The 21,261-nt window shown below is 52.2% G+C and overlaps 3 protein-coding genes across 3 annotated transcripts; 2 read left to right on the forward strand and 1 right to left on the reverse strand.

Moving 5' to 3' along the window:
• The first annotated feature begins 700 nt into the window (after positions 1-700).
• Positions 701-6,209, forward strand: CHST4 (carbohydrate sulfotransferase 4). Its single transcript, XM_069868266.1, has 2 exons — positions 701-873; positions 4,828-6,209. The coding sequence occupies exons 1-2, from the start codon at positions 812-814 to the stop codon at positions 5,978-5,980; spliced, it is 1,215 nt and encodes a 404-aa protein (XP_069724367.1). The 5' UTR covers positions 701-811; the 3' UTR covers positions 5,981-6,209.
• A 5,112-nt stretch (positions 6,210-11,321) lies between these two features.
• Positions 11,322-12,420, forward strand: LOC138726732 (5-hydroxyisourate hydrolase-like). Its single transcript, XM_069868715.1, has 4 exons — positions 11,322-11,372; positions 11,636-11,778; positions 11,944-12,079; positions 12,298-12,420. The coding sequence occupies exons 1-4, from the start codon at positions 11,358-11,360 to the stop codon at positions 12,385-12,387; spliced, it is 384 nt and encodes a 127-aa protein (XP_069724816.1). The 5' UTR covers positions 11,322-11,357; the 3' UTR covers positions 12,388-12,420.
• Positions 12,421-12,462: 42 nt separating this feature from the next.
• On the reverse strand, positions 12,463-21,170 carry GAS8 (growth arrest specific 8). The gene is made up of 11 exons (XM_069868697.1): positions 21,013-21,170; positions 19,735-19,827; positions 18,276-18,473; positions 17,914-18,120; positions 17,440-17,494; positions 16,619-16,824; positions 16,174-16,341; positions 15,744-15,830; positions 14,542-14,751; positions 13,224-13,289; positions 12,463-12,895 (listed from the first exon to the last, which is right to left on the reverse strand). The coding sequence occupies exons 1-11, from the start codon at positions 21,013-21,015 to the stop codon at positions 12,746-12,748; spliced, it is 1,443 nt and encodes a 480-aa protein (XP_069724798.1). The 5' UTR covers positions 21,016-21,170; the 3' UTR covers positions 12,463-12,745.
• Positions 21,171-21,261: the final 91 nt, after the last annotated feature.

The following is a 21,261-nucleotide window of genomic DNA, read 5'->3' on the forward strand; positions in this document are numbered from 1 at the left end:
GAATGATCCAAAGCGATTATTTCTGCATGGTTGCAGGACACCATGTGTTTCTGTTGCACCCAGCACTGCCCTGCTTCACTACTTTACCTGGCACAGCCCCTGCTGCAGCCCCAGCACCCTCGTGAATCATTAACAGCCCAAGTCCAGCTGCTCCTTTCACAGTTTCTCCTTTCACACAATTTTCTTTACCAGCCCCTAAACCTTTAACTCAAGCGAGGCACAGACCAAAAAGAGTTAAAAAGATTTCAAGTGGCTCTGCATCTCCTGATAACACCGCAAGCAGCCAGAACAAGGGCAGGCAGCTCTGCCCCATCTCTGCCCCATCTCTGCAGTCCTGGTGGCGAGCTGGTCCTCCCTGCAGCAAAGATCCCTGCGTGTCCTTTGCCCTGACACCACAGACATCCCTGTTCCTCCTCTTACAGAGAGCAGTCTCTTCTGGGGCTCGCCGTAGGGCTCAACGTAAAAACACCTCTTAATCATCTCCATGAATTTTCTGGCCCTTCTGCTTTCCTAGAAGCATTCGGTCACTTGAGCCCCTGAAAGAAACTGCCATTCCCATGCGTGGCTGCTTGGAGCAGGGTGGAGATCTCTATTTTAAGGCTTGTGAAAGTAGGCGGGCACTGTAGGGTAGCCAGTCTTGGAGCTGAGACATACACAAATGAAGGGGACAGGAGGGAGCAGGCACACCTATAGGTGAGAGTGGAGGACAGGTGTGTATATATATAAGAGCCTGGCATGAAGGTGGCGTGCCAGCACATGAAAACACAGCATCTCACGCGGCTGCCTGGAGGAGCGTGTACCACAGCAGCATATGGGTGTGAGGGCAGCTTTGCTTGAACAAGATCTGGTGGCGCTCCCAGAGGATCTGTTAAGGTGAGATTTTCTGCCATTTCTTGGTATTTGCTGCGGATGCACTGGTGCCCAGGACTGTATTCATTGCTCATGTCCAGCAGCCTGAACTGGGAGATAAGTTTTGTAAAACACTGTAAATATATGGATGCCAGTAAATTGATAGGAGAAGTTTGATAGGAATGGTTGGACTCACTGATCCGGTGAGTCTTTTCCAACCTAGTGATTCTGTGAAATTGCTACATGATTCCTCCTGCAGAAAGAAGGTGTTGATCTGGCTTAAAAGGGTAGTTCTTGCTTCTCCAGACTGTGTTCTCAGTGTCCCTTCTCAGCATTTCCCACTAGTGACAGTCATGCTGTCTGTTGTCCTTTGAATGGGCAGGTGCTACTTCTAATTATCGGGCCAAACTGGAGAAGGATTTGATAAAACTGTGAGCAACCATCAGTGTGATGAAAGATCAGTGTCTGGGGCTTCTCTGGCACCAGATTCTCTTTGCTACTTTACTGCCACTACAGCAGTCAGGGGTCTGTATAGGTCTGGAAGGGGGACAGGTGCATAAAGCACTCGGTTACAGGCATTTTGGGCTGTACCCTCTCAGCTACGCGTGGGTTCAGCAACTTTGTACCCTGGGGACATGCTGCCCACGCTTACAGTGTGTTTGATGGGTGTGTTTCCCTTGGGCTGTTTGCTGCTTTCTATACTGCTTTTTCTTTGCCAGGGTCAAGCTTCTCCAAGGCCCCTGTGTTTCTGAGAAGCTTAAAACTCTCAATTTTTTTTTGAGACTCCAGCTGCTCATCAGGTAGATCCCAGTTCTTTGCGTTCTCATACATGTGCTGTGGGAGACTTCAATGTGGTGGCACTGGATAGGCATATTTTTCAGTAGTTTGTTTTTCATCCTTGGTGCCTTGAGATTCTTTCTGCTCTCAGCCAAATCCTAGCTCATCTCTCTGCCAGCAGACAGTAACAATGTGCTTTTTTTTTGTTGGTTTTTCTGCAGCTGAGGTTGTCTCAGTTGTTCTGGGCTGATCTTTACTCTGCTGCTCTGTGAGAGCTTGATGTTTCACAAATTAATTGAATCACTTACGACTCTTGATGTTTGCTGTAGAGAAAATATGGTGAAAAGCTTAAGACCTGAGTTCAGCTGCCATGATCAAAAAATACAGTGGTGAAAAATACGGTCAGGTAATTAGTATTTCTTTCATATTAGGCAATGCCTCATAGAACCTCTACGGCTCTTTGCTGCTCCTCTGCTCCACCTCACCAGGCACAAACAACTCACTTCAGTCCTTCTCCCTCCCTGTGGAACACACTGGTCAGGCCAACAACCCTCACTACTTCTTGTATAAGGGAAGAAGCTGTTGAAGCTGTGGCCTCACGAGGCCATTTTTCTGGAAAACACCGAGTCACAGGGATGGTCTGCTTATTTTATGACATGTTCAGAATACCTTGCTGTCCCACCCTGGTTTGATTTGAGATAAAAGTGCACATTTGCTTCCTAAAAACCCTGAATCCATTCTCTCTGACTCAGACTATTCATACACAAGTTTCCAGAGAAATAATGATTTACGTGGTTTTAAACCTGCTTGGATATCTTAATGTTAACTTTCAAGTCTACTCAACAGAGGTTTTTTCAATTAAGAGCTTCTGGCTATCATCCAGGAATTCTGCCAGGAGTTAGAGTAATGACATTAATGGTGCCAGATGGAGGTGATATCATCAAAGTTCATTCGGAAGCTGGGACTTTTGGTAAACACTGCTGAATTCATTGGCAAGGAAGAAGCTGATATATAATTTGTTTTTACAACAGTCTTTGTTTGCAGGTCTTCTAAGGCTTGGTCCAAATGTTGACCTGAATCAGCTTCTTGCCCATTTCTATAACCAAAAAAAAAAAAATCAGGGAGTTTCTTTCCAGGAGACCAGAAGCACGTGGTCCCTCACTGAATGTAGAGCCCCATCCTTGCAAGACATTACTAAAATAAAATTCATATCGTGGTAGCACCTGCTGCAATAGTCACGCTAGGGATTATCCTGGCTTTGAGAAATTATAATTGCTGCCTTAGAAACCCTAAGCTCAAAATTAATGTACAGCAGTTAGATTAGAAAAACAAGCCGTTTTATGCACATACAGGGACAGAGGGGTTCTGCCCCTAGTTAGTTAGCAGCAGCTAATTACCTAATGGGTTACCTGGAAATCTAAACATCATTGCTCCAGGAACTGAAATCGTGAGAGGAGGCTCCTCCATGCAAATTAGTTTGAAAGCTTTGATGAAGAAGGAAATTGAGGCGTAAGGAGGAGGTCAGGGAAATTTTGATTGGGAACATTCCTGCATTACCATGGAAGATAACGTGGTGAGCACACAGAGGGAAGTGGTGTCCGCATTGTGGCTGGCTGGGCCATAATTCACACTACGGCGGAGTTAGCAGGGAGGCAGCTGCTCTGCATGTGCACAGCAACCTGAATTCGGAGCAAAAGCACAAAAGCAGCGAGCAAACCCTGTGCAGTGCTACAGACTAGGAGAAGTCTGGCTGGAAAGCTGCCTGGAGGAAAAAGACCTGGGGGTGTTGGTTGACAGCGACTGAACATGAGCCAGCAGTGGCCCAGGTGGCCAAGAAGGCCAATGGCATCTTGGCTTGGATCAGAAACGGTGTGACCAGCAGGTCCAGGGAGGTTCTTCTCCCTCTGTACTCGGCACTGGTGAGACCGCTCCTCGAATCCTGTGTTCAGTTCTGGGCCCCTCACCACAAGAAGGATGTTGAGGCTCTGGAGCGAGTCCAGAGAAGAGCAACGAAGCTGGTGAGGGGGCTGGAGAACAAGAGGAGCGGCTGAGAGAGCTGGGGGTGTTTAGCCTGGAGAAGAGGAGGCTGAGGGGAGACCTCATTGCTCTCTACAACTACCTGAAAGGAGGTTGTGGAGAGGAGGGAGCTGGGCTCTTCTCCCAAGTGACAGGGGACAGGACGAGAGGGAATGGCCTCAAGCTCTGCCAGGGGAGGTTCAGGCTGGACATTAGGAAAAAATTCTTCACGGAAAGGGTCATTGGGAACTGGCAGAGGCTGCCCAGGGAGGGGGTTGAGTCACTTCCCTGGAGGTGTTTAAGGGATGGGTGGACGAGGCGCTGAGGGACATGGTTTAGCGATTGATAGGAATGGTTGGACTCGATCTAGTGGGTCTCTTCAAACCTGGTGATTCTATGATTCTATGATTCAAAGCTGTAAGGCTCCGGGGTGGCCAGTGCTGCAGGCACCCACCTGGCTTCAAGTCACAGTCAGGCTTGGCTGGAGGGGAGCACACGGAGGTGGATGAGATGAACCCTTGTGGGCCTTTCCTTTCTAGTAAAATTGCCTAGGATGCTCTGATTGTTGAGGAGATATTGTTGAGCTTGGATTTATTATAGGGCCAAATTACTTCCTGTGGTATGTGAGCTTTTGCCTGTGATGACAATAAATGTTTCCTGAAATTCCAGAAAGAATATAAGCAAAAGAAATGGAGGCCTACAGTGTATTTTTACAGCATTCTGGCATAAAAATAACTGTAAACAATGGTCAGAGCAGGACTTTAAAAGTAACAATGTGGAACTCTCCATAAAAACTCTTAATTTCATTTTTCCTCCATAAAAATTGTCAGGGTCGTTTCTGCAGCGATTTTCTACACTATGTACAGATTTGTGCTTGCTGACATATTCTGATACAGTGACCTAACTCCTGAACTTTGATAGAAGTGCAGACAAGTTTTCCAGTGAATTTCTAAGACTGTATTAGAACGTCTTACTGACAAACAGTGTTCTTGCTGCAGAAAACTTTCATCCTTGTAGGATTTATGTCCTTCCCAAAGACACCTTGTGCTGTAGTTGTCACAGTATCACGGGTAACGTGGCAGCTTTCCAAAACCCTGAGCCTGCAGAGGGACTGGCAGGAGTCTGATGTGCCTCATCCTGCCTTATTCACGATCTTGTGATGCTGAACTTTCTCTGTCTCTGCAGGTCCCTCGCAAACGTGATGAAGTCTAGAAGGGTGCCAGTGCTCCTGTTGCTGGCATTTCTGTCCTTCCTTTTGATCCACTTCCAATTCCAACCTTGCAGCAACAATGCCGTCACGGAAAACAAATCTTCTCCGGTCCACATCCTCATTCTCTCCTCCTGGCGGTCAGGATCTTCCTTCACTGGACAAATCTTCAGCCAGCACCCCAGTGTCTTCTACCTGATGGAGCCTGCATGGCATGTGTGGGTTAGGATGCACCAGAACAGTGCTGAAGTCTTACAACTGGCAGTGCGAGACCTAGTCAGGTCGGCCTTTCTGTGTGACATGTCTGTGTTTGATATTTACATGTCTAGCCAGAAGCAAAAGTCTGATTTATTTCAGTGGGAGACAAGCCGAGCCTTGTGCTCCCCCCCTGCCTGCGACATGTTCAGTCGCAAAGACATTATCAGTGCACGCAACTGCAAAACGATGTGTAGCAAATACCCATTCAGCAAGGTGGAGGAAGCTTGTAAAACCTACAGCCATATCGTCATCAAGGAGGTTCGGTTCTTTGACCTGAAAGTTCTCTACCCGCTTCTCACTGATCCATCCCTGAACCTTAAAATCATTCACTTGGTACGTGATCCTCGGGCTGTGTTCAGGTCCCGAGAGAAGTCAGAATTTGAGCTGAAACGTGACAGCAACATTGTTGTGCGGTCCCAGAGGACAACGAAAGAAATGGAGCCCTACAACGCAATGCAAGTGATCTGCAAAAGCCATGTCGACATTTACAAGGCAGGCACTCAGCTCATTCCCAGCTTCATGAGAGACCGCTACTTGCTGGTTCGCTATGAAGACATCGTCAGAGACCCGCTGGCAAAGGCTGCTCAGATGTACAAGTTCGCAGAACTCCATTTCACACCAGAACTTCAGAATTGGGTGCACAACGTCACCCATGGGAAGGGACAAGGTACACAGGCTTTTGATATTGAGTCCAGAGATGCGTTGAGAGTATCCCAGGCCTGGAGGGATGCCCTTCCCTTTGAAAAAATACAGAAAGTGCAAAATGTGTGCAAAGATGCTATGGACCTGCTGGGCTACCAGCTCATTCACTCTGAAGAACAGCAGAAAGATAAGTCACTGGATCTTTCGTTTGTGCAGAAATCCTCTGAGTAACAAATTCTAAAGGCAGAAAAGCTGCTTTCTGCACCTACTCTCTGCAGGCTGCAGAGTGGAAAACTGTTTACTAGAGCAAAACAGGACAGAAGTGCTTGCATATGTGTGTAAAAGTGCATGCATGGATGTGCTCTGCAAGGACAAGTAACACAGGAACCCCAACTGCGCTCACGAGAGCTTTCTCAGCAGCACAGGGTCACTCTCCAAGGGCCCTGGAGGTTCAACCACAAGGCAGGCTGAAGAAATGCAAGTCTGCTTTTCAAATGAATTCCATGCTTTATGTGAGAGAGGAGGCGTGTGTAGGTTGAAGCAAACAGAATGCCAAAGGACTGGGACCAGATAGCAGAGCTCAAACCCCTCACAGACCACAGCCGAACATTATTGAAACCACAGGGAGCAATTGCACTGCAATGGAAAAGGAGATATAAATGGAAGCTGAATAAAAAGAGCATTATTCTGGAAAAATCGTTATTTTCTTTTTTTATGTAATGGCTGAGCTTTCAAGCCCCATATTTCTTTTGCTCCATTCCTGTGCCTGGGCATCCAGCCTTGATGGCAATGTTGGGGAAATGTTTGTGTTCAGTTACTGTATAATGGGACAACTGAATGATCCGGCTATACTTGGAAATAAAAATTCCTGGGTTTGCATATGGTGATCCATTGCTGGGATGATATGGATCTATTTATTTTTCAGCTAAAATAATTCTGTCTTCTAGCTTTCAAAACCAAGAACAGTTGCGCCCCTCGCAGTTCAGCAGGGAGCTGAATCTTGTAATTGCAATTTGCAGTGTACTGATTAAAAATGACCAAAGCTTCCTTCCCCAAAGCGCTCATCACTCCTAGTTAGGTGTTTACCAGGAACTGAAGGGCTTAAGTTTAGGTCTGAACTTAAGTTTAGGTCTTCGCTTCAGACACAAAAAGAGTCTGTAGAGAAAAGAAAGTGGCGTGAATCTGGCACTAATGCCACAGAAGTACCTGAGACCAAACTGTCTACCATTAGAATCATAGAATCACTAGGTTGGAAAAGACCCACTAGATCATTGAGTCCAACCATTCCTATCAAATACTAAACCATGTCCCTCAGTGCCTCGTCCACTCATCCCTTAAATACCTCCAGGTGAATCAACCACCTCCCTGGGCAGCTGTTCCAGTGACCAATGGCCCTTTCTGTGAAAAATTTTTTCCTAATGTTCAGCCTAAAACTCCCCTGGTGGAGCTTGAGGCCATTCCCTCTTGTCCTGTCCCCTGTCACTTGGGAGAAGAGCCCAGCTCCCTCCTCTCCACAACCTCCTTTCAGGTAGTTGGAGAGAGCAATGAGGTCACCCCTCAGCCTCCTCTTCTCCAGGCTAAACACCCCCAGCTCTCTCAGCCGTTCCCCATAAGGCCTGTTCTCCAGCCCCCTCACCAGCTTCGTTGCTCTTCTCTGGACTCGCTCCAGAGCCTCAACATCCTTCTTGTGGTGAGGGGCCCAGAACTGAACACAGGATTCGAGGAGCGGCCTCACCAGTGCCGAGTACAGAGGGAGAATAACCTCCCTGGACCTGCTGGCCACGCCGTTTCTGATCCGAGCCAAGATGCCCTTGGCCTTCTTGGCCACCTGGGCCACTGCTGGCTCATGTTCAGTCGCTGTCAACCAACACCCCCAGGTCCCTCTCCTCCAGGCAGTTTCCAGCCAGGCTTCTCCTAGTCTGTAGCTGCTCAGGGTTGTTGTGCCCCAAGTGCAGGACCCGGCCCTTGGCCTTGTTAAACCTTCTGCCATTGGTCTCTGCCCAGCGGTCCAGCCTGTTCAGATCCCTTTGGAGCCTCCCAACCCTCCAGCAGATCCACGCTTCCACCCAGCTTAGTGTCATCCACAAACTTGCTAAGGGTGCACTCAATGCTTTCATCCAGGTCGTTGATAAAGACATTGAACGGGGCTGGTAAAATATATGTGTTTTCGACCTACGTTTGACTATGATGTTTAAATACAACTATGCTGCTCACACCCAGGGTGACAGTAGGATCAGTATTATCCTTCTAGTACTTTCTACCACAGCCAAAGCCGGCAGAGTGGCTGATCACTGTGAGCAAAAGCCAGCAGGTCACTTTTGAGTCCACCTAGGTTTAATCCATGCTGCCATCTCGTGGTTACCCACATCAGGAACACCGACTCCTAGAATGCACTTTCCACACTATAAATACCATCATATAAAATTAAGAAATATGAGTAATGTTCTCTGAATAGTTAATGGCACAGACAGGAGGTGTTCCAACTTTTCTGGAAAATCCCTGTTCTCTTTTCAGAAATAATAAACCAAGTTGCCAGTTTTGTCTTCAGACTTTTCAGGGCAGTATGAGCATAAAACTGCCTGGCAGAGCTGAAATCAAGCTCAATATACGTATGGTATATGACACAACACAACATAAATGTGTATCTTTTACACTTCTTTACAAAAGCATAAAGAACAGAATGCACAGCTGTATTTTTATGAATTTTTACAAATTCATGAGCAGAAAATGGTAACGTGAGCACTGGTTGCTACGATTTACTTATTTATCAAATGGAACTAAAGCTGACATAAAAGCAAGAACACCAAAGTCTTCCCACCAAAGAGGTAATTGGGCATAATTAGGCTTCTCATCTAAGAGCTAGTTAGGCTACTTTCCAGACAATCTTGTACACTGCTGCTTTAAAATTCATTCAGACCTTTAAGCAAGACAACCCTTCCTATCTCTTCCCTCTGCTACACTCACAACAGGTTTGCCATTGCCCACCTTTCATCTTACCCCTCAGCTGTTTTTCACAAAGTTCATAGGTAATGCTTATAAAAGCTAATTTTGAAGTAGTAATTAACATAGAATACGGAAAACAAAGACAAAATTTTGGGTGCAGACGCCTTTCCTTACTTGTGAAATAGAGGAAGCAATTTCCAAAGTTAAGACAAGTTGAGAAAAATCCTGAGATTTTAATTTTGTTGCCAAAACTGGAGAGACTCAGAGAAAAGACAGCGAAAAGACAGAAAAAACAGCAGGAGAAGGGGTGTAGCCCTTATGGGACAGAAAGTAGTGGTTAATTGCTTGCCCATGGAGCACAAGCTATCTCAAGATGGGACAATGATAATGTGCTATAGAACCAGCATCCAACTTGAGTCTATGTGTCAAGGAGAAAGAAGAGTTTCAGTTCCCAACCCTGGCTTTTGACAGCATTTTGTAGGACTGCTGTGGAGATTGTTTCTGAAAAAAACATACTACTGGGAATATGAAGTTCTTCTGCATGTGTGAGTCTCGCAAAGAGGTTTTCCTACAAAAAGAAACAATGAGAGCTTCCCCGGTTTTGGTGTTTTACCAAAAATGGGGTGAGGACCTCACTTCACAGAATTGGCTCATTTTTGACCATCACTGCTGCTTTCTTCTCCCCAACTCCTGAAACTCTTCTTGCGCCCTTCCAGCAGTCAGGACTGCTGTCTTTTCATCTGCTTTCTCAACAGAGTTCATTTTCCTCGGCAGCAGCATTGCAGCACTCCCTACTGATAAGAAAACCTAGATCAGAGTCTATGTGACCCTTGTTCAAGCCCCGACCCTAACAAACACTTACTTAGCATGTTTAAAATTAAACATTTGGGATAGAACTTAGTTTTACCATGTGAACAAAATATGAAAACTTACCTCTTTGAAAGCTGGTCTCGTTCATGGATTTGCAAGCGTCTAAGAGTTGCCAGGGAATACCAGTGTATTTTCAATTTTAACAGTATTTTACTAGAGATGATTTAAACACAAATAAGGAGAGAGTGACGCTGTATTTCTACCAGCCAACACAGGAGTGGTAAAACACTGCAAACACATCTCTCCCTTGGTCTGCAAATAATGAGAATGCACATAGGAAAAAGTAACCCCGAAGCACAGGCTTAATGTCTTCTAGACCAGGAAATACCTTGTCTTCAAAAAAGGACCCCGCTGGAAAGTAGGAAGGGATCTTAAAGATTCTAATCCCCCTGTCACAGGCAGGGACACCTCCCAGTGGATCAGGTTACTCCAAGCCCCATCCAACGTGGCCTTGGAAACCTCTGGAGATGGGGCAGCCACAACTTCTCTGGGCAACCTGGGCCAGTGCCTCACCACTCTCAGAGGAAAAGACACATCTGCTTTTTCCTTACAGAGCAAATCTTTTAAAGGAAGGGGTTCTCAAGAGCAGTAGTGGCATCTCCTGCTCTGCCTGGAAGGGGTAAGATTAAAACTGGAGTAGTTGGATGCTGCAGAACAGGCTGCCATTCTGTTGCATTTAGAAGTTTTTCAACCCAAACCATTCTACGATTCTATGATTCTATACGTACATATATAACAATTTACTAATTGGGAGCTCTTTTTTTTAAGGAAATTCTACAATGTAAAATACGAGTAATTAAAAAATACTATCCAGGGAAGTAAGAACCTGAGGTAGAATGTCAAGTAGTAAAATGCTATTGAGATTTATAGAAAAATAAAACAACCAAACTTACTGTATTTAAGATTATCAGTATAATACACCACTTCCTCCTAACCTAACTCCAACACCTGTATGCTCCATTCTTGAGAGAAAGCCAGAGTGCCCTGCAGCAACACATGTGACACTGGGAGTGTTGGGAATGAGTGATGTGGCAGCTACAGCTGTGTAGGACAGGGATTCAGATGCTCCAGGGTCTGCACTCACCCCAGAGCAGCCTTTGCCCACCAAGGGCAGCCTCCACAGGGCCCCCGACAGTGCCCAGTACCTCCAGTTTCCACGAGACCAAGGAGAGGGTAGCCAGGTCAAGGCTGGAGACTGCCAAGACCTCGCCGAGTTCCTTTCTCTTCAGGATGCCGTGGAGTCATTTCCAGCAGAATCCAGAATGCTGGGAGCAGTAAGCCGTGCACTGGGCCCCTGCGTGGGTCCTTCCCAGGCTGGTGGTGGCAGCTAAGCATCTACCTGTGCATCATGGGCTGGCTTTCAACTTTTCCCAGCAGGACGTGACCAAGGTCACATCCATTGCCTGTTCCTGGCAGCTCCCACATACCCGGCCACCACAGCATCAATGAACTCCAGGTGCTTTCCAGGGAAAGAGGCAAGGCTGGAATGGCAGCTCTGCCACAGCTCCTCCTGGTTTGGCGCCCCAACATCCCACTGGGCTCTGTTCCACCAGCCCATGGGCCATGGTGCTGGTGGAGCAAGGGTGCCGTCAGGGTTCCTGGATGCACCTCCCAGGGTGAAGCCACCTGCGCTGGCTCAGCCCAGCCAGGGAGGAGCGCCCAGTCTTGGTGCAGCTCTGCATTGGGACAGCAGCATCCAGCCTCACCAGCGCCTTGGGAAGAGGCAGCAGGCAAGGCGGCTTGGGCAGGGCACTTTTGTGCAGTGCCACCAGCCTCAGGCCCCTGGTTGAGCAGGATGGAGGAGAGCCAGGTAAGCAGCATCACTCGCTGTTGTGCCTCTCCAGCAGCAAGGTCCATTGCTGGGATGGCAGCAAGGGCTGGTCCCACTCCACGTATGCAGCCTGGTGCTGCAGGGAGGGGGCACACAGGCAAGCTGGGCAAAGGCCCCTCCAGAGAGGGGCTGGGGGTGACCAGGTGGGCTTGGCTGTGGCACTGGCGGCTGTAGCACAGCAGATGAGAGAGGCAGACAGTGCTGCTGGACACATTCCAGCCCTGCTCACTCCTCTGCCCCAGGCTGAAGGCATGACTGAGATGGTGAACGGCTCCCTGACCACCCACGTGCTGAACACGGCCACGGGGCTGCCGGCAGCCGGCGTCGCCATCCGCTTGGCCCAGCTGCTGGAGCCAGGGCTGCAGTGGTTGGAGCTGGAGCAGAGGTAGGAGAGCCAGCAGCAGCAAAACAGGCAAAGGATGCTGCTGCCCAGCTCCCCTGAACCAGCCAGCTGCCAGGAGAGGCTGCCCAGCCTTTGCTCTGGAAGCTGCTGGCAGCAGAGCCAGGGACAGCCACCGTGGCACAGTTCGCTTTCTCCTTCTGGTTTCAGGTGGACGGACAAGGATGGGCGCTGCCAGCTGCCCCTGGCTCCAGGACAGGCCAAGGCCGGCACCTACAAGCTGCACTTTGAGACAGCGGCGTACTGGCAGGGACTGGGGCACGTCAGCTTCTACCCCTTTGTGGAGGTACAGAACATGGGGAGCAGGGGATGGGGGCCACGGGATCCAGCTGAAACCACAGGGGGACCAGAGCCAGGGTCTGGGTGTCCTGTGTGAACTGCACGCCCCAGCCTCCCTCCTGCAGCGCTGCCGGCTCTGCTCAGAGCATCCCTCAGGGCCTGACTCTGGCTAGATGAGCCCCACCAGAGGGGGTTCCCAGCCGCTGCCTTCTCGCTCTCCCCCAGGTCGTCTTCACCATCACCGACCCAGCCCAGAAGCTGCACCTCCCACTGCTGATCAGCCCCTACTCCTACACAACGTACCGTGGAAGTTAGGGGAAATGCATGTCCTCTCCCTGGGATGGAGAAAACTATGCCACCAACACTGTTAAAGCTTCAAACAACATGTTTGTCTCAAAAAATCACCTTCCTGCAGGCAGGGCGGGAGGCAGGGGGGTCCGGTCCAGCGGGTGGGATGCTGGGAGCCCACTGGGATGAGCTGTGGTCCTCGGCTGCACTGGCACCGCTCAGTCAGAGCTGAACCACCTGGCTGCTGCCTGTGGCTGGTGTCCCCCAAGGCAAGAGTGGGCAGGTCCTCCACGTCCTGCAAATGGTTCGCTAGGACCTGTTTAATGGCACGAAGCACAGCCTGGCTCTGTGCCTAGCACAGCAGATCCCTCAGTGCTGGCCAGCATCAGCTGGGAACAGAAACAAGTCCTGCAGGGCCCTGTCCCATCTCCTGCCCCAGCACGGGGCTCTCCAAGGGCTTGAAGCCCAGGTTGTCCAGGGGGATCCCAAAGGCTGTCAGCTTTCCCTTGAATGCCTGCAGCATGTCATTGTGTGCCTACAAGAGAAGCAACCCACAGTCAGCTTGAAGTCCAGCTCCAGCCCAGCCCCTCCACACCCAGGCACCAACTCCCTGCACAGCAACGGGGCATCCCAACCCACCTTCCTTCGCAGGGCGGACAAGGGGAAACTGCAGCCTGGGCTGCGTCTTACCTGGCACAGGGCACAAAGCAGCTCAGCTGGCCTGCTGCGAGTTCCCTTTCCTGTGCTCCATGCATGGCCTCGAGCAGAAGGTCCCCCCCTTCCACGCCACCCAAGCTGCAGCCACCACCCAACAGCCCCCAGCCCCAACCTGGGGAGACAGCAGTCCCGGCCCCTTCCCTCACCTTGCAGGCGTGGGCCAGCTGGAGCTGCAGGTCTTTGATGGTGTCATCCTTGGAACCGAGCTCATCCTGCAAAGGGAAACCGTGTGTCAGGCAGCAGCTGCCCAGCCCCAGGGGCATGGTGGCCACGCTGCAGGTGGGAGAAGCACGGCAGAGCGCACAGAGGAGCTGCTGCACGGTGGCAGAGGTAGCTCTGGAGCCTGGCTGGAGTGGAGCAGCTCGCAGCATGGCCTGGAAGGGGGCCACCACCCTGCCCCCTTCAATCCAGCACTGCCAGGGACAGCCAGCCCCAAGCGGAGACGAGGGGAAGGGACTTCCTGGACCAACAACACAATGCCACCTGCCATTATCATCAGCCTCACTGCAAGGCAGGGTGGTGGCAGCACCTGCTCTGGCAGCACCGCCCTGCCGGCACCAGGGGAATTACAGGGAGAGAGGCTCCCTGGAAGACGCTGGAAGCAGCTGAGCAAAGGAATTCCAGGACCCTAGCAGCTGCGGGAGAGCTTGACGCCGTGACACCTCCCCAGGAATGTGTTTTCCTTCCTACTACTGTGGCACCTGCTCCTAGGTGACACATCTTCTGCCCCATCCTATGGCTCCAGAGCCTTGGCTGCTGCTGTGCACACCCCCAGGGCACCCTGGCAAGAGGATGTCCATGCACTTCACTGCCACCCACTGCAGAGGGGACCTGGAAGGGGTTGGGCTGGCACAGGATGAGTGGGAGGGCACCGGTGCAGTGGCTGAGCTGAGCATGAAACCCACGTGCCCCGTGTCTCAACCCAATCTAAAGCAAGTGATGCTTCTTCAGTTACGGCTGCAGCAGGCTCCAGGAATGTGGGTCTCCGAGCCTCTGTGCTGAGGCTTTCTGCACATGTATTTTTAGCACAGCAGACATTGCAGAGCCCCTGGGAACCTGTCTATGCTCTCTCTGCAGCCAAAGAGGCTGAGTGAGGTTCACTGGCTGTCACTCTCCGTGCACAGAGCACCCAGCTGGCTGAAGGGTCCCACACACAGCTGACTGTTTGGCAGCACAGAGCTGGTGAGCACAGCTCACGCAGCGGCTCAGCCTCAGGCCCTGCTCCTCAAAACAGGCGCCGCCTGAGGGAGAGATCAGTACCAAACTCTGACAAGCATATGCTCCATCCCCGAGGGAGAGCTGAAGTGCCCTGCAGCATCACATGTGACCTTGGGAGTGCTGGAAATGAGTGACATGGCAGTTACAGCTATGGGGACTCAGACACTCCAAGGTCTGCATTCAGCCCAGAGCAGCCTCTCCCCACCAAGGGCAGCCTCCACAGGGCCTCACGGCAGCGCATGGTACCTCCAGCTTCCGCGAAAACAATGAGAAGGCGCCTGGGTCAAGGTTGGAGGCTGCCAAGACTTCGCTGAGCTCCACTTCCTTTCTCTCCAGGATGCTGCGGAGTCCTTTCAGCTTGCGCTCCAGGAGCAGGTTCTTGAAGCCCGTCTTCTGCTGCACCTCGTTAATGGCTTTGGTGAACTTCTGATAGAGCTCATCCCGCTCCGCCTGCACCTGCTCCCAAAGACAGCAAGGCCTTCACACCGCTTTCAGGAAGCCCTGGGCTGGCAGCCATCCAGGGCAAGCAGCAAACAGGACTGGCCACTCGGCTCTGCCTGCTCTATTGAAAGCCCAGCCATCCCCCACAGCATCTGCAGCCCACAGGGAACGCAGGTGCTGGAGCACAGCTTCCCTCGCTCCACAGCCGGCACCTCCTCAGCACCTGCGCTCCTGCCTCCTCCTCCCCTCGGGGTTCAGGACGTCCCAGCAGCAGAACGGGCTGATTGCACTGGTTTAGACCTCAGAGAGGGCCCGACAGCTCACACGGGTCTCTCCTCTCCTCCTCGTGGCTGGCACGAGGCCCTGGCTCACAGCTAGTTAAGAAGTGTCCTAATTAGGACACAATCTCTCCTCCACAGCCTACTTCTGAATTCACTGAATACGTTACTGCCTTAATGATGGGTTGTTAACGAGGCCTCAGATCAATGTTCATATTCCTGGGGATTTCTACGAATTGCAAATGAGCTGTCTCCTGCCTCAGTAGATTTATCTGAGCTCAGTGGTGGGGGAAGAGGCCAAGTCTGGAAGAACTCAGTCAACAGGACTCATCCTGAGCTGCTACAACGCAGCAAGTGGAGGAACCCCCAACACTGGCAGAAGGAGGGGACAAGCTGTGGCTGCGGGCAGTGGCCCATGACAATCTCTCCTCACAGCTCTGCCCCAAAACTGCTGCACAGCCAGCCCCTCACAGGCCAGGAGGAGACCACTGAAGCATGCATGATTGCTTAGCAAAACACAAGGCCAGGCTTGTCTGCTGACCATGGGAGATGCCAAAGCTGTGAGAAGCTTTGTTGGAAGCAGCAGTTATCACACAGCTCTGGATTAGAATTTCAAAAAGCCCTCGGCTAAGCTTAAACTCTCTGCTAAGCCCCTGTGCCCAGCCCTCTGCAGAGGGGACAGGGTTTGGAGAGGGAAATGGAACGCCCAGACCCACCCACAGCTCTCACCTGGCTGAACCTCTGCACCAGCACTTCGTGTTCCCACTGAAGATCCTTCAGTTCCTTCTGGGTGACTTTCAGACAGGCTTTAGTGTTCTGCAAACGGGGAGGGATGGTTAAAGAGCATGGGTTTCTCTGGGAGGTGTGGGGGATACATTCTGGCAAGGGAGTAGAGCAACCACCAAAGAGATATGGGTGAGAAAAAAACAGTCAGCACCCACACCAACCCACTTGTCCCTCTGCAGCAGGGGCTGCTCTTGCTTCTCGCTGCCAGAGCCCTGGAAGTCCCATCTGAGATCTTATAAACAGCCAGCTAAACTGAAAATCACTCAAAGAACTTTGCTCGGTGATCTGGCCAAGTGGAGCAGCAGAGGTCACTGCTGACTCCCTCCAGGAAACAGTCAGGGTGACTTGGGAAAGGCCAGGACTGGCCACTCACCTTCCGGGTGTCCTTGTTCTCCTCATATTGAGCCAACTTCTTCTGCAGTTCAGACACCTGCTGCTGGGCCTGTTCCGACATCTCCTTCAGCTGCTTGTTCTGGAGCAGCAACCCTGCCCTTTCCTTTCTCAAGTGATTCTCTCTCTTCTTGCTCTCCTCCACCTGATCCTGTTCTTGGGAACACAAGTGCCAACTCCTAGGGGCTGCCCAACTCCTCAGAGCTTCCCACACCATCCAGACACCCTCCCACTGCTGGCCAAGACATAACTTCCTGTGCATAAAAGCTTTGCTCGTGTAATGCTGTACAGCTCCCAAGAGACCAGCAGTAGCTACACTGCCACCTGGAATCTTGCCAGATCCAGGTGAAATCCTCACAGGACCTGCCCATTAGGGGAAGGGTGACACTGCAGGCCAGGCAAGCTGTGGCAACTGGTGCAGGCAGTACCTTCAGCAAGCTGATGTGCTCCAGGTTTTGGTGTGTGACATCATCATAGTAGGTCTTAATGTCATTGAAAGCCTTCTTGTGGTTCCTCAGCATCTCATTGATATGGCTGTTCTTCCTGTCCTCCACCTCAAAGATCTCCAGCTTCCTCTGCAAGTCAAGCTCATCCCGCAGGACTTGCATCTTTACAGTATACTTGGCCTCGATATCTGGGGGAGCACAGAGGCAGCTGAGTGAGGACCTTCTGGAGACCCTGCATAACGCACCCCAGCTCTGCCAGCCAGCACTGGTCCAGCACATGCCACCCTGGCATTACTCGAGGACAAGACACCCATTAGCAGCGTCACTGCAGCTGCCACCAGTGTGTGGAGCAGTTACGCTGGGACCATGGAGAGCAGAGTCCAGAAATAGCATCCTTGGAAAGAGGGCATGGAAATGCTCCAAGTCAGCCCATGAGAACCTGAAACGTCCCCTGAGGAGGAGATTGGAGCAAGGACTCTGCAAGGGCTCCTCCAGCCAGCCCACCCTGCAGCCTGGAAAAGCACAGCCCGGCACTTGTGCTCAGCGGTACCGCCTGGAGCAGCGACAGGTGCCCCGCCTGCACCCTTCACCCACACTACAGGCACCCAGACTTACGCTCACGCGATGCTGGGGGTCTGGCAGCCCCAGAGCACAGGGTGCAAGAACTGGGGAAAGACCAGCCAGAACCAGGGGGAAAACAGCCCCCTTTCTGCCTGAGGCTCTGTCAGGGAGCCTGGCAGTGCAGGAGAACTCAAGGGCAATGACAAATGGAGCTCATGCAGGAGCCATGAACAGGTCCTGACCTCTCACTTGTCTCTCAAAGTCCATGCGCAGCCTGGTAATCTCCTTCTCTTGTTTCTGTTAGGGAGAAGCTATATGTTAGAGGCAGAAAACCAAATCCTGAGTCAGACACATCCTGAGGGATTCCCTCCTGCTCCCTAGGAAAGTCTCCTGCCATGGCACCAATCCCATGTTATCCATGCGAACAGTGGCTCATAGTTTCTCCACCCGCTCTCACAGTTCCCTGCTGTGGGAGGCAGGGTTCACAGCAGGTGCCCCAGGAATCCTTTCTCCCTGTTCCTGTGCTGATTTTCTAGTATCTTGAGTCCATCTGCTACCAGTGCCAGTGGGAAACCCCATCCCACCCCATGGAGAGAGCTGGGGAGGCAGGCTCCTGTTCACATGGCACGGCTGGGAGGGGCTCAGCCTGCAGCCCCACCACTTCCCCCTGCAGCAAATGCACCTCACACGCAGCTCCAGCCCGGCCAGGGACGTACCAGGAGCATGTTTTTCACCAGTGTCTCATGGGCCTGCTCCTGCTCCCTCAGTTTCATTTGCAAGGAATGTATGTCTTCCTGCAGCTTCATCTCCTGGACCCAGTGTTCCTCCTGGGTCTGCTTCTTGGACAGTGTGACCTCTGCTTTCAGCTCAGCAAGGTTTTCTTGGTGTTCAGACAACAAGTGCTTCACCTTCTGCTTGTAAACCTAAAGAGAAGCCACAGACCGGGTGAGGGGCTTCAGCAGGAAGACACTTTGAGCTGGGATATTGGTTGAGATGCTCCTGGCCAGCCTCTCCTCCTCTATCCCCTTCTCTCACCTCCTCAGAACTCCCAAAACCTCCCAGCCTCCTCCCCTCGCACCCTGATTTCCACTTGATGCCTCTCCTCCGCCTCGTCCATCTCCCGTTTCTTGTCCTGCAGCTCTGCTTTCTTCTCCTCCAGCTGCTGGCAGACGATCTCCCAGATGGTGTGAATCTTGTCATGCTTCACCTGGAAAAAGTTGCGCTCTTCCCGTTCACGGTCCAGCTCCTGCTGGAGATGCTCAACGTGCTTCTTCAGCTGCAAAGCCAAGATGAAGAACCAGATAGGGGGAAGAGATGGCCTCGGACAGATGCCTCTGCAAGACACTCTTGGCAGCCTGGGCTCAGATATTCTGTCTCACAGAGTCCAGTAACATCATTCTCAGGTACCTAAATATTGCTGAATCTTACAATCATTTAGGTTGGGAAAGACCTTTAAGACCAACCATTAACCCATGATTGCCAAGTCCATCAATAAACCATGTCCCTAAGCATGCCTACGTGTCTTTTAAACACCTCCAGGGATGGTGACCCCACCACTTCCCTGGGAAGCCTGTTCCAGGCTTGACAACCCTTTTGGTGAAGAAATTTTTCCTGATATCCAATCTAAACCTCCCCGGCACAACGTGAGGCCATCTCCTCTTGTCCTGTCACTTGTTACTTGGAAGAAGCGCCCAGCACCCACCTCACTACAGCCTCCTTTCAGGGAGCTGTAGAGAGTGATGAGGTCTCCTCTCAGCCTCCTTTCCTCCAGAGTAAACAGCCCCAGTTCCCTCAGCGACTCCCAGAACCCTTGCTCTCCAGACCCTTTCCCAGCTCCACTCCCTTCTCTGGACATGCTCCAGCCCCTCAATGTCTTTCTTGTACTGAGGGGCTCAAAACTGAACACAGGATTCGGGAAGCAGCCTCACCAGCGTTAAGTACAGTGGAATGATCCCTTCCCTGGTCCTCCTGGCCACACCATTGCTGATACAAGCCAGGATGCTGTTGGCCACCTGGGCACATCACTTTCACTGACTTGTACAAGACCTTATCCCAGAAGAAAGGTCGCCAGGCCAGGGCCATCTTCCCCTCTGTTTGTAGGACAAGACGAGTGGGACCTGGAGCAACCAAGGGGCAGTGGCTGCACCTTCCACCTCTGCCTGCCCTCCGCATGCCTTCAGAAGCCCCCTGCCCCAGTAGCAACACAACTGAGAGCACAGCAGGCTGCAAATCACAGAGCTCCTGGCAGAGCCATCACCCAGCTGAGCAGGGTGCCGGGGCTGCAGAATCAGGGAGAAGACAGCAAGGGCATAGGGCCAGAGAACTGAGTGCCACGGAGCAGGAGAAGGGAGGGTGGGATGAGGGGGCTGCTTCTTCCAGGAACAAGGAGAACCCCACACACAGCTCAGACAGGCGTCATGCAGTGAATGAATCCCAGCTGCTTGTCTGTCACCCTCCACCAGCTGTCATTCCCGGAGCCAGACGCCACGCAGGGGTTCCAAGTACTGTTCCAAGGCTGGGAGACTGGGATCTCTCACCTGCTCCCTGTTCATCTCCTTTAGGGACAAGGCATCCACCACTTTCGGAGCATTGCGCTCTTTTGCTTTTTTTCCAACTTTCTTTTTAGGTGCCTAAAGAAAGAAAACAAAATCCATGAGGCGTGGCCTGGGTGCTGGGAGGAAGCTGTGTTGTACTGACCCAAGCTATGAAGCGTAACTGCTCTCATGGTGGGGACAGAAGGAGAAGGGTGACAGGGAGCATGGGCTCATGAAGCCAGCATCCCCAGAAGGAGCCTGAAAGCCTGCAAGACCTTCAAGAACACCCACAGCTCATGCTCAGCTGCTGCCAGCTCATCTCCGCATTGAGGTCCCCAGACGGACAATCAGAGAACCATGAAATGGTTTGGGTCAGAAGGGACCTCAAAGCCCATCCAGTTCTAATCCCCTGCCATGGGCAGAGGCAAATTCCACTGGATTAGGGTGCTCCAAGCCTCACCCAACCTGATCTTGAACACCTCCAGGGATTGGGCATTGAATCTGAGCAACTTGGGCCACTGCCTCACCACCCTCACAGGAAAAAATTTCATCCCAATGTCTAATTTAAATCTCCCCTCTTTCAACTTATATTCATTCCACTTTGTCCTGTCCCTGCACTCTCTGATCAAGAGGCCCTCCCCAGCTTTCCTGGAGCCTTTTCAGTACTGGAAGCTGCTCTGAGGTCCCTCTGGAGCCTTCTCCAGGCTGAACAACCCCAATTCTCTCAGCCTGTCCTCATACGGGAGGTACTCCAGCCCTTGGATCATCTTCATGGCCTACTCTGGACTCGCTCCAACAGATCCATGTCCTTTCCTGCGCTAAGGACTCCAGAACTGGACACACGGCTCCAAGTGGTGTCTCAGAAGAGGGGAGCAAAGGAGCAGAATCCCCTCCCTCGCCGTGCTGGCCCCACTGTTTTTAATGCAGCCAGGGATGCGCTTGGCTTTCTGGGCTGCGAGCTCACGTTGCCAGCTCAAGTTGGGCTTCTCATCCGCCAGCACCCCAGGTGCTCCTCCGGGCTGCTCTCTATCCATTCCCCGCCCAGCCTGGCTTTGTACTCGGCCTCGCCCCGACCCCTCGCCCCGGGCCCGGCCGAGCCTCACGGGGCAGTGCCACCCGAACGGCCCCGCCGCGGCTCCGCACAGCGGGGCCAGCCCGGCCCCAGCCCCCCGGCTCCGGGAACCCTTCCGCAGCCGGCCCGGGGCCCCCCGGCCGCCCGGGGCCCTCTCAGGCCCGCTCCCCGCCGCCAGCCCCAGCTCGGCCCCCCGGCTCCGCTCTCACCATGGCGGCGGCCAACGGCGTCCTGGTCTCCAGGCAACGCGCGGCTCTCGCGAGAGTTACGTTGATCTCGCGAGATTCGCACGCGGCTCCCGCGCGCCCCCTGGCGGGGAGGGAGGGGAGCGCAGCCCGGTGTCCCGCTCACCGTGTCCCCCCCGGGTCTGAGCCCCCGCCGGTCCCTCCGGGTCCCCGCTGCATCCTCGGCTCCAGATCCGCCACCCTGCGCCCTAGATCCGCGTCCCCTCCGCCCTC

Source organism: Phaenicophaeus curvirostris, chromosome 14 (genome assembly GCF_032191515.1).
Source record: "Phaenicophaeus curvirostris isolate KB17595 chromosome 14, BPBGC_Pcur_1.0, whole genome shotgun sequence".
Lineage (NCBI taxonomy): Eukaryota > Metazoa > Chordata > Aves > Cuculiformes > Cuculidae > Phaenicophaeus > Phaenicophaeus curvirostris.